At 25.1% G+C, this 12,595-nt stretch overlaps 2 protein-coding genes across 2 annotated transcripts; one reads left to right on the top strand and one right to left on the bottom strand.

The window, feature by feature from the left end:
• Positions 1 to 3,212: 3,212 nt before the first annotated feature.
• On the top strand, positions 3,213 to 6,317 carry MKS88_001848 (coatomer subunit beta; the record flags this gene model as incomplete). The annotated part of the gene is made up of 1 exon (XM_067214811.1): positions 3,213 to 6,317. One exon carries the CDS (start codon positions 3,213 to 3,215, stop codon positions 6,315 to 6,317), a length of 3,105 nt encoding a protein of 1,034 aa, XP_067074151.1.
• Positions 6,318 to 7,414: 1,097 nt separating this feature from the next.
• Positions 7,415 to 11,937, bottom strand: MKS88_001847 (uncharacterized protein; the record flags this gene model as incomplete). The annotated part of the gene is made up of 3 exons (XM_067214810.1): positions 7,415 to 7,474; positions 7,690 to 7,758; positions 8,020 to 11,937. 3 exons carry the CDS (start codon positions 11,935 to 11,937, stop codon positions 7,415 to 7,417), a joined length of 4,047 nt encoding a protein of 1,348 aa, XP_067074150.1.
• Positions 11,938 to 12,595: the final 658 nt, after the last annotated feature.

Here is a 12,595-nt window from a genome sequence, read left to right as displayed (position 1 = left end):
GTATATTTTTTTTTTTTTTTTTACCGAATTTAAAAAAATTTCATAGGAATGTATATTGATCAATGGAACGAATTTTTCGTTCTTACTACAATTAGTTTTATTGAATATTAGGTAAATACAGTCATATATTTAATAATCATATTTAAAATTATCTTTTTTCATTCCTGTCAAATGGAACAGAATTTTTTAGAAAAGGTTCAACAAATCGTATACATAATGTGCAACGCATAAGCCCGGACCCATAAAATAAAAAGTGTATTTTTTTTTTTTTTTATGTGTAATTTTAATTAAAAAAGGGAAAATGTTAATATAGTAACATTATATTATTATTACTATTCGCAAAAAAAGAAAATTGTAAACCAATTTTTTTTTTTTTTTTTTTAAATATGAATTACCTTTTTTTATTATTTGAATAGTATTAAGCCTTGGTTAATGAAAAAGTTGTAAAAATAGTTATTAGATTTAATAGCTAAAACATCAGATATTTGAAATAAAGGAGATGGTAGGAAAAATGTGAAAAAAATGCAGCAACAGTATTTAACCAAAATAGTAGTTGTTAAATTGTTATCATGTAGTTGTATAAGTAAATATACACACGCTTGTGAGTATGTAGGTATACATAGTTATTGATGTGTAAATGTGTACGTGTGTATATATATATGAATATATAGTCTAATTTATGCACCCCTTTTTCTATGTTCGTGTTGTATATAAATCTAAAATTGCACAAAATAGAAATAGGGAAATATATATTCTACCATACTCTTTAAAAAACGATTTAATTCCATAATTCATATTTTATTTATACCATTATGAAAAAGAAAAAAAAATCAAATAAAACGATATTTAACATGACCTTAAATTCTAAACTTTTAATAACCTATTTTTTATTGATAAGAAGGTTAATAAAAATATAATAAATACCTTTAATTTTTTTTATTTTTTTCCTTTTTTTCGAATGATGAATTACGTCTGTTCATATAAGTTGTTTTAAAGTAAAATTAACTTGTATTGATATAAAGTCAATTCAGAATGTTTCGTTCCTTTAAGCAGTTGTCAATATAACCTTAAATCAGGGTTATTTCTTTGTTCTTCAATAAAGTCGAAAATGTTTATATATATACATACATATATAAATATATATATATATATATATATATATGTGTATTCAAACGTATAAATGCAGCTTCAACCTTAAGAATGTGGGCGTAGAAATTAATCTCTTTAAAATATTTCCATAAATTTTGAATTAAGATTCTTCATAACATTTAAAATTAGTTGTACTAGGTATACACACAAAAAACTCTACAAGAATTATATTAACAATTTTGTTATTATTCTATGAGTTTTAAAAAACACTTAAATTTTGATGGTATTATGTTTTAACGCTATTATATTTTAATGTCATCACATTTTAACGCCATTATATTTTAATGTCATCACATTTTAACGTCATCGTATTTTAATGTCATGTTTGGTGACACTTGGTTTTATTTTCCTTTTTAAAGTATGCGTTATGAAAATGCGGGGTTTATATATACGGAAGATAAATGATATGATATAAAATAAACTGTAAAATTATTAAACAAAATATGAAAAAAATAACAAGAATAATTCTTATCCTATTACGGATTAAATTATATAGAGGTAGTGAAAAATACCATTAGCGCGCATATATATAAGTATTAATACGATTTAAATAAATATATGTTTTCAGGATTTGTACACTCCTCTTAAATATGATAATGTAAGATGTTGCTGAGAACAATACATATAGGAATATATAAATAATATAAATAATTAAATATATTTAAAATAATAATGATAAAAACTAAGATAAAATCAAATTAAAAAAAAAAAAAAACTTCAATATTAATTCTTCATTTGATAAGAAAGGTGTAGAGGAATATTTCGTAAAATGTGCAATGTTCTGATAATTGGCTATTTCGTGTATATATATATATATATATATATATACATATGTACAATGGTTTAATAAATAACTATTTTCGTCGTACTATATTACAATATTTTGTGTCACTTTTTTTGTTTCATTTTTTGAACTTCAAAATTTTAATTTTTTTTAATTCATGCATAAAAGTTAATATTGCTAATTTACATGTGTATAAAATAAATGAATACTCCCATACCATGCATGCTTGCGTTAAACGTATTTAGTAAAACTGTTATGCATAACAAGCATATATATATATATATATATATAATGCTTGTCAAGGTTCTTTTTATCGATATATGGATTTATTCCTATTTTTATTTCTCTTTTATTTCCTTTTTTTTTCTTTTGCACTCATAATTTGTACATTTGTAAAGCACAAATTTTAGTTTCGTTTATATTTTTTGATGGAATACTTTTCAATTGATAAAAAGGAATGTAAAAAGTAACCTTAGTTTTTTTGCCATTTTCTAATTTTCATCTCATGACCATTGCTATTATTGTTATTGTAGCTACCATTTCCCCAATATTATTGTGCAATTTTAATTTATTTCATTTTAGGCTATATATATATGTTCTTTTTTTTTTTTTTTTTTCAAGTGCAAATAATTATAAAAAGAGAAAATGGGTTTTATTATAAGCAGAAGAAAAATACTGTTAACTTGAAAAGAATTTTTTTATTTTATTTTACTTTATTTTGCCCTATTTTACTTTATTTTGCCCTATTTTGCCTTATTTTGCCCTATTTTGCTTTATTTTGCCCTATTTTGCTTTATTTTGCCCTATTTTGCTTTATTTTGCCTTTATTTTTTTTGTTTTTCTGAAGAATTGTCTTTATCAGTGTGATTACTTTACTGCAATACAGAAGATATACATAAACGTACGAATCATGCGAATGTGTATACCATATTATACGTGGTTTTTAAAAAAAACTTAATATTTCGACATTTCGTGAATTGCGAATAATTTAATTTAATTCTTCCAACTCCTTCAGCATATTTTTTTTCATTTCATCCATTTACCGTATTTGGTGTATATCACTTGTTTGGCATATTTTTTACGACAATATATAAATATATATGTGTATGTGTTAAATGTGCATGATTTATATATGTTTTATTCGTGCATAATATATATATGTGTTATGCGTGTATAATTTATATATGTGTTATTCGGGTATAATTTATATATGTGTTATTCGGGTATAATTTATATATGTGTTATTCGGGTATAATATATATATGCGTGCATACAAAATATGCCTCTAAACTTAGATATAAAAAAAAAACTAAACTCGCGTATTGGTAAAGTAAAATGCGTTGATATTCATGAAACGGAAACCTGGATTCTTGCTGCATTGTATAATGGGAAATTAGTAATATTTGATTACGCTAATCAGAATACAATTAAAAATGTGGAAGTAACTGCGTTTCCTTTAAGATGTGCAAAATTTATTGAGAAAAAACAGTGGATAATATGTGCAGGTGATGACATGACATTAAGAGTTTATAATTATAACACTTTTGAAAAAGTAAAATCTTTTGAAGATCATACGGATTATATAAGATATATCGAAGTACATCAAACGTTACCTTACATATTAACAAGTGCAGATGATATGACAATAAAATTATATGACTATGAAAATAATTTTGAAAAATTATGTTCTTTTGAGAATCACATTCATTATGTGATGATGTGTAAATTTAATCCTAAGGATACATATATATTTGCATCAGCTTCTTTAGATAAAACTATTAAGATATGGGGTGTGCAAAATAATACTCCAGTTGTTACGAAACCACATTTTACCTTAACAGGTCATACAAAAGGTGTAAATTGTATTGATTATTCTAGTAGTGGAGAAACATCCTATATAATAAGTGGAAGTGATGACAAAACAATACGTATATGGGATTATCATACCAAACAATGTATTCAAGTATTAACTGGTCATACACAGAATGTATCTTGTTTGATATATTATAGTAATTTACCTATTATAATTTCATCATCAGAAGATTGTAATGTTAAAATATGGAATAGTTCTATGTTTAAATTAGAAAGTACATTAAATTATAATATGGATAAGTGTTGGTCATTAAGTGCAAAAAAAACAAAAAATGATTTATGTATAGGTTATGATGAAGGGTTAGTAGTAATACAGATAGGATCCGATAAACCCATATGTACAATGTTTAAAAACAAAATACTTTATATAAAGAATACAGATATATATATTATAAATTTACAAAATGTAAGTCTTGATGAATATAATGATGGAGATTTATATAAAGTTAATAAAAAAGAATTAGGAAATTGTGATTTTTATCCTACCAATGTGTCTTTTCATCCAAGTGGAAGATTTATATGTGTAAGTGGTCATCATGAATTTAATATTTATACTTCTCAAGTATTAAGAAATAAAGCTTATGGAAAAAGTGATTTCTTTGTTTGGGCTTTTAATGGTGATTATGCAATTAAAGATGAGGGTAATAAAATAAACATATATAAAGATTTTACTTCAACCCATTCTTTTCAAGTATCTTTTACAATTACACAGTTATTTGGTGGATATTTATTAGGAGTTAAATCTTCTAATTTTATTTGTTTCTATGATTGGACTGATTACAGTATGGTAAGAAAAATTGATGTTAATGTGAAAAATGTATACTGGAATGAGTCAGGGACTTATGTTGCTTTATCTACTGAAGACACTATATATATATTGAGTTATTTGAATGCAGAAGGGAACATACTAAGGGATATCAGAAACAGTGATATGAAGAATAGTAACATGGTGAGTGGCAGTATGATGGGTAGCAACGGCAGCTACAATAAAGCATCTGCTACGGGTGCTGGTTCTGTTCCTGGCATTAATGGAGAAAGCACAAAAAATGTAGGAATAGACGAAGAAAACAATTTTGAACTTGAGAGCGAAATTAACGAATCGATTGAGAGCGGCATATGGATATACGATAGCTTTTTATACGTTTCTACGAATCTAAGACTATATATTTATACAAAGAAATTTATTGACATATATGCATATATTGATAAATATCTGTACATATGTGGATATGTATATGAATACGACCGGATTTTTCTACATGACAAAAACTACAATTTTTATAGCTTCTTATTACCAATTACGTACTTACAATATCAAAAATCTATTATGAACAAAGATTTTGTTTCATCTGATAATTTAGTAAATAAAATCCCTGAATCTTTATATAATAAATTAAGTCTATTTTTAGAAAAAATGGGTTATAAAGATAAAGCATTAAATATGTGTACAGATTTAGAAAAAAAATTCGAACTATCTTTATCTATAGGTAATTTACAATTATGTGTAGATATAATAAAAGAATTAGAAAAAAAAGAAAATAATTCTTTTATACATAATAAATACCAAGGTTTAGGTGATACTGCATTAGTATATAATGATATACCTATGGCTATATATTGTTATAAAAAAACGAGTGAATTTTCATCTTTATTAATAATTTTATCCACATTAGGAGATAAAATAGGTATAGAAGAATTAGGTAACATGTGTTTGAATAATCAGAAATATAATATTGCTTTTATATGTTACTTTTTATTACATAAAATAAATAAATGTGTGGACATTTTATTAACTAATAATAATTTTGCATATGCTTCTTTTTTCGCAAGAGTATATAAACCTTCTTTACTACCAATGATTTTGTTAAAATGGAAAAATTATTTAAATAAAATGTACCCTAATTCTCCCATTTTACTATTAACACCTGATGAAAATCCTGAATATTTCCCAGATTATGAACAAGCAGTGAAATGCGAATCCATATTTGATAAAATTAAAACAATTGGAAGTACAAAAAATTATAATACCTTAAAAAAATTAATTGATCTAAATATTATGGAAGAAATAAAGGAAATAGGACATGAAAAGGTCGAGGACATTTTTCTTAATCAGTTTAATGAGGATCTGGAAAAGGACGTTCAAAATTTTGACATGATAAAGTCATTTGGTACTACACAAAATAAAAATAAAGTGTACGGAAGCCAAGAAAATGAAAAACAAATACAGAAAGATTCTGAAAATGTAAATGTATCGACAACAAATGAATTTTACGATATAAATGACCCCAACTATAATAATAAAGACTTTGATAAAATGGAAGATACTGATTTTTTAAACAACAGTGATATAATCGACTTTGCTAATCAAGAAAAAGTGCCTCCATCTGTTGCTAACGCTGATGATATTAATAACTCAATTGAAAATGCAGATTACTCTCCTATGGATCCGAATAAAGAAGAGGGAAAAGGAAAAGATGAAGATACGGAGAAATTTCATCACGAGGAAAATTAACCTAATTCAGGTGGAAATTTTTGTTAAGCTGGGGTATATTTTGAAGCGAAAAGGGAGAAACGCCCACGCACGTGAAGACATATATATATATACTTTTATATTTGCATATTATGTATACGTATGTAATATGTATATTACATATATATTTATGTGTGTGTACTTTACCCGAGGAAATGAAGGACCTCCCGAATGGGTAAAAATTGAAAATCCGAAGAAATTGTGTACCACTTTCCTTATATATATGTAAAGAGTCATTGTTATTTTTATTTTTTTCCATTTTTACACATTTACTCCCAAACAAATGCCATTTTTGAGCATATTTCTTTTTTTTTTTTTCCTTTTTGAAAAAAGCTTTCTACAACATAAGATGTTGTAAGAAATAATTTTCGCGTATTCTTGCGTAATTTCGTTTTATTCGCATTAACACATTGCTGGAGCAACCAGTACGACTATTGCTGCTGTAAGATTTTAGCATAAAAAAGAAAACTTTATTAAAATTTTCTGTTTTTATTTTTTACAATAATTTAATATATATAGTGTTATATTTCTGTAGCTTATTATTGCGACATATCAGGATTAAAAGGTGAATACGCAAAACTCAGTGCATTTAAAAAAGGAAGTAAAATGAAAAGGTGTACAATGTTATGCGTTAAAATTTATGAATGTGCATAATAACTTGCTTTTATAAACAAACATGATCATGTTCTCAGAAAATTTGGATATTTTTACTTTTATGTATACTTCCTCCATGTTATAAAAGGTGCGAATTAAACATGGTAGTAATATTAAAAAAATGTTAATTAGTTTGTGTGCACGTTTGAAACCCACATTAAAAAAGCAATGAAATACTTCAAAATGATATATGGTAGAATTAAATAAGGTAAAACAAAATAAGGTGCAATAAAATAAGGCAAAACAATATAAGGTGAAATAAAATATAATAATATACGGTGAAAAAATAAAATGGAAAAAGAACAATATTTGATAGGGTATACCTAAATAAGCAATAAAAAAAAAAAAAAAAAACTCATTTAATGCTATAAAAAATAGCTTACAAAAAAAAAAAAAAAAAAAATTCATGAAGTTTTGTATTTTTCTCAAGTTAAATTCGATTTGTTCCAATTTTTTAATTCCTCCTCCAGAGAACACAAAGCCTCCTAAAAATGCAATAAACAGGGGAAACATATATATATGTTTATGTACCAACGTATGTATATAGTATATATTATATATATATATATGTATACATATACATAATCGCGACATATATATATGGGATATGTTAATTCATGCAGTACATGCTTGGACAAATTTTCATATGAATGTATAATTATATAGGAATACAAAAAAAAAAAAAAAAAAGAAAACGTACGTTAATGTACTGTGGGCCCTTCAGCATTTTCGTAACAACATCAGGCTTATTCATCAATAAATGGACTAACTGTTAAGTGGGTGAAAAAAAGAAAAATATGAGAAATATAAAAAAAAAAAAAAAAAGCTACTAAAAATACATACACACAAAAAAAACATAATAGAGGAACACAAATTCGTAATTTAACAAATTAAACAAAATTACATGAGATTCGATAAAATAAGAAACAATATGATAATATACGATAAAATGCAATAAAATAAAATAACTATGTAATATAGTGCTTTGCTAATGTTTCCCTTTTTTTTTTTTTTTTTTTTTTGCACTTACGTCTGTATTTTTGAGCAAAATTTTTTGAATATCTTCATCAAAAATATTTATAAATTCCTCCAGTGAATTATAAGGTTTATTATTTGAAGGTGATTTATCATGCTTAGTTGTACTATCTACAATATGAATACTATTTAATGACTGTTCATGGTATTTATTTGTATTGTTATTGTATGGGAAAATAATCGGAGGTATAATATTCTGTGAAGGCGGCAAATTTGGTAAAATGGGTAGAGGAGGTAATTTCAGTTCGTTCAAATTTGCTGGTGCAAATAATTCAGGTAAAGGTAGCATATTAAACTCCTTATTCGTAATGGTATTCACATTCCGAGAAGCGTTATTTGGGACGTTATTTGGGGTATTATTTGAATTGATCATATTTGAAACATGGTTCATATGTTCATTCATATTTAACATATTCTTATATATTAAATATATAAAAGAAACGTTGTTTTTTTCTTGTAATTTATCATAATTAAATTTTACAATTATATCGTTTTTTATTACTTCGCTATCATTATATATCCTTTCAGGGTAATAAATATCCTTTACAGCTATTTTGTAATTTACTTTTATATTTTCAAAACTTTTATATATTTTAAAAATTTCGTCCAATGAACTATTTAGCATATGCTTAATATTTGGTAAATTATATTTTGAAGCTATATTAAACATTTCGTATTCATTATTTTTCTCCTTATTGGAATAATTGTAATTAACTTCATCAGGTACATTTAAATTTTGTGATGTCCTAATAATTGTATCACTAAACGAGTTTTTATTTAATAAATTTAAAACATCGTTTTTATTTTTTTCATTTAAATTAGGTATATTATTATATTTCACGTCTCTTTCATTTTGTGGCATACTGTTATAGCTTAACAAATTCATAAAAGAATTTTCAAGTGAACCTAATACAGAAGTATTTTTTCCGCTAGTACGACTACTACTATTACGGATACTGCTACTATTGTTTTGATCCTTGAAATTATTAATGGGAACGTTGCTGTTATTTCTACCATTTTTATTATTGTTATTATCATCACAATTAATGGGGTAGTATTCAAAGGGGTCTTTAATTAAATTATCATCGCTCAACTTTTTGTTTTCCTTCATGGAATTAATATCATATGAACCTGTGTCATAGGAATGCATACTAAGATCATCATTGGAAAATTGAACTGTTTTTCCTTGGTTGATATTGGTGCCTTTAAATGTGAAATCATTCTTGGTATGTTCTGTTGCATTTTGAAAATTATTATTATCAAGGCTATTTTTTTCGGAAAGGCCATTTTTTCCACTGCTAGAAAATTTACTAAAATTTTCCTCAGCAACTTCATTACCCATATTATCAGAAAAATGTATTCCATCTGTTTTCATTTTGTAGTTATGCGCACTCCAGTAGTTGTCATGTAGGTCATCTTCACTAGTAGCATATGGATACTTTGAAAAAACACGCTTCTTTTTTAAATGATTTAAATTATAGTTCATCGACGTGGAATTATTATTATTATTAATATATATTTCATTTTCCGTATATGTATTATTCAAAATATTTGTACCATCATGGGTATTATATTTATTATAATATACATGTTTATCTACTAATTGTTCTCTATTTTTTGTCATTTTTTGAGACTGCACATTTCTATTTAAATTGGTTTCATTCCTTTGAGTACTGTTATTAGTATATGATTCTTTTAATAATTCGTTAACATTTCTATTCTTTATATTCGTATTAGGTATATCATAATTTTCATTCTTTTTCTCATATGGCGATGCTGACAGTGTCATACTACTCGCTTCTGTTTTCAATGCTTCATTTATATTATAATTTTTCATTAAATTTCGAATTTCCGAAAAATTGCTATTTAAATGATGTTGATTATGATGATGCTGTTTGGGAAAATCATTCATGTGTAGACTTTTATTTAATGTGCTATTCACAGGTACCATTTTAATTTTTGCTATATCAGTTAACAAATTATCATTTTTGCTAATTTCTGAAGTATTTTTTAAAGCACTAAACTTTTTTATCTTTCCTTCAATTTTTGCTTTTTTATATTCTAAATGTCTTTTTTTCTTCTTTTCATATTCTTCATTTAGAGTATCTATTATTTCGAGCATGATATTTTTACTTTCATTCGATTTGTCCATTTTTTTTTTATTATCCTTTTTAAGAGCATTTTTTGTACAATTCTGATTTAACTTGAAGGTATTTGGACTCCCCTTAACATTTTCAGTTCCCTTATCAACATTTTTCAAATTTAAAGATTTCGTCTTATTCATGACTGTGATATTGTTTGTTTCAATGTCACAAATATTGTTCCTGAGATCAATATCTATAGTTTTTGTTTTATTTGCAATAGTTATTTCTTCTGCACTATTCAGGTTATTTGTACTCATATCATTAGAGCTGCTTTTAACTTTTTCCGTATTATCGCTATTGTTGCAAATATTATTTTGGGGGATATTTTCATGCTCAATATTATCTATCTCATTGGTCATATTTTCGCCCACATTTATCTTTAATTCTTTGTTCTCACTATCTACATTTTTTTCACTTAATGCTTTATCACGTACTAGTTTCCATTTGTCTATTAATTCCTTTGCAATATTTCTTATTTGTTCATTATCCGTTACATAGTCTAACTTATTTTTTTTGTCTATTTTGTTTCTAGAAATAAAATTGATAGGGATACCTATTAAAGTATTTTTTAAATGATCAAGAGTAATATTTAATTTTTGCAATATATTTAAAATTTGCCTTAACAGAGCAATACATTTTTTTATTAGTTTTTTTTTTGCAATGCTCTGTAAAATATCTTTAATGCATACAAGTCCATCTTCTTCTAAAAACACGTCATATGTATCAACAGTTAAAACGGTTAAAAGATAACTGAAATAATGTTTTAAATTTTTGTAACTACTTTCGTTTTTAATTAGTGTAATTAATTTTTTCATATACTCTTTTTCTTTTAAATTTTCCGTACTATTGTCTAATACATGCAGAATTTTATTTTTGCAAAATTCACCTTTGTCTTCTGTTTGATTTTCACTACATTTCTTTAATGACTTTTCATATTTATCTTTCACAAATTTTAAATATATAATAATTTTATTTTTCTTATTTTTAAAAGAAGGTTCAACAGCATATAAAGAGCTTAACAGATTTGCACTTAATGGTTTGTCTTCAAATAAGCAAGGTATAATTTTCAGCTTATTTGCAAAATACCACGAATCTAAAATTTTTATCTCTTTTGACTTAAGTCCATCTATTTTATTATGTTCCTTTGGATTTTCTACAATATTAAGAATATTTTTTAGTTCTGAAATTATTTGATTCGTGTCCTTCTTCAGTTCCTTACCAATGTTAACGAGTTTTTCTAATTCCTCATGGTGCTTCTCAATATCTTCTTTTTCCTCAACGTTCGTTGAACTCAACATCGACTCATTATTATTGATTTTATATACCTGTTGTGATTGTACATTTGTTGCTTCCCTTTCTATTTCGTATACCTCTGATATTTCCCCATCTCCTTCTTTTTTTTTTCTTTTTTTTTTTATTTTCTTTAACTTTTCTTTGTCTTTCTGTTGCCCTTTGACAGTCCTATCAACACTTGCTTTATTGAATACCTTTTTGTACTTAGAAATATCAACGTTCAAATTTTTGTTGTGGGGTGCATTTTCAGCCCTTAATGCACTATCTATCTTTAGCGTATGTTTCGTTGTACTTTTTTTTGCAGCATCCTTTTGATCAGTTGTTTTTACATTTTGTGCGAAATAATTTATATCATTTCTTTCGCTTAATTTCAGACTTTTTAAGTTATTTTTTAAGTTTGTTGTTATTTCAATATTTTTTTTCCTTTTCTTATTTGATGTTTCGTTAGCACTGATTTTCTTTGAAATAAGTTCCATTTCATTTATTTTTCATATTTCAAATGTTTTTTTTTTTTTTTTCTCTTATTGTTTCTTTTTGTTTATATATATATATAATTCTTATTTTTAATATTTGTCTTGTTCTGTTTAGTAAATGATAAGCATTTTGCAAACGGAAAAAAAAAAGAGTTTCTCAGAAATTTTAATTTGTTTTTTTAACGTATCAAAAAATGTTAAAATAAAAATTAAACTAAAATGGGGATTTTATTTTCATACTATGTGGATGTCGAAAATGCTAATACATAAATGAATAGGGCATATAAAATGCACAAAGAGAGGTAGCATTTGTTTAATAAATATATTTACATATATATATATATATATATATATTATTTATTTGAAAATGGACGCACATGTACAAAAAGGCGTATGTTATAGATATATTAATCATTCGAAAAATGTTTCGTGTTTTAAAATTTTTTAATATAATTAGCTAAATCCTACGTGGGAGTTTTACTTAAGATTTATTTGTGTTTTTTTATTTTTTTTTTAATATTTAAAATTGTTAGTATTTTCATTAATTACTAAAATGTATATGAACACGTGCATTTGCACAATGACCCTAATAACACGGTAGAGTCTATGCAAAAACATTTATCAGAAAATAAATACATATACATATACACACATATTTATA

This window comes from Plasmodium brasilianum, chromosome 7, assembly GCF_023973825.1.
Source record: "Plasmodium brasilianum strain Bolivian I chromosome 7, whole genome shotgun sequence".
Lineage (NCBI taxonomy): Eukaryota > Apicomplexa > Aconoidasida > Haemosporida > Plasmodiidae > Plasmodium > Plasmodium brasilianum.
Note: the sequence above shows the minus strand (reverse complement) of the source record. Positions and strands in the feature narration are given on the sequence as shown.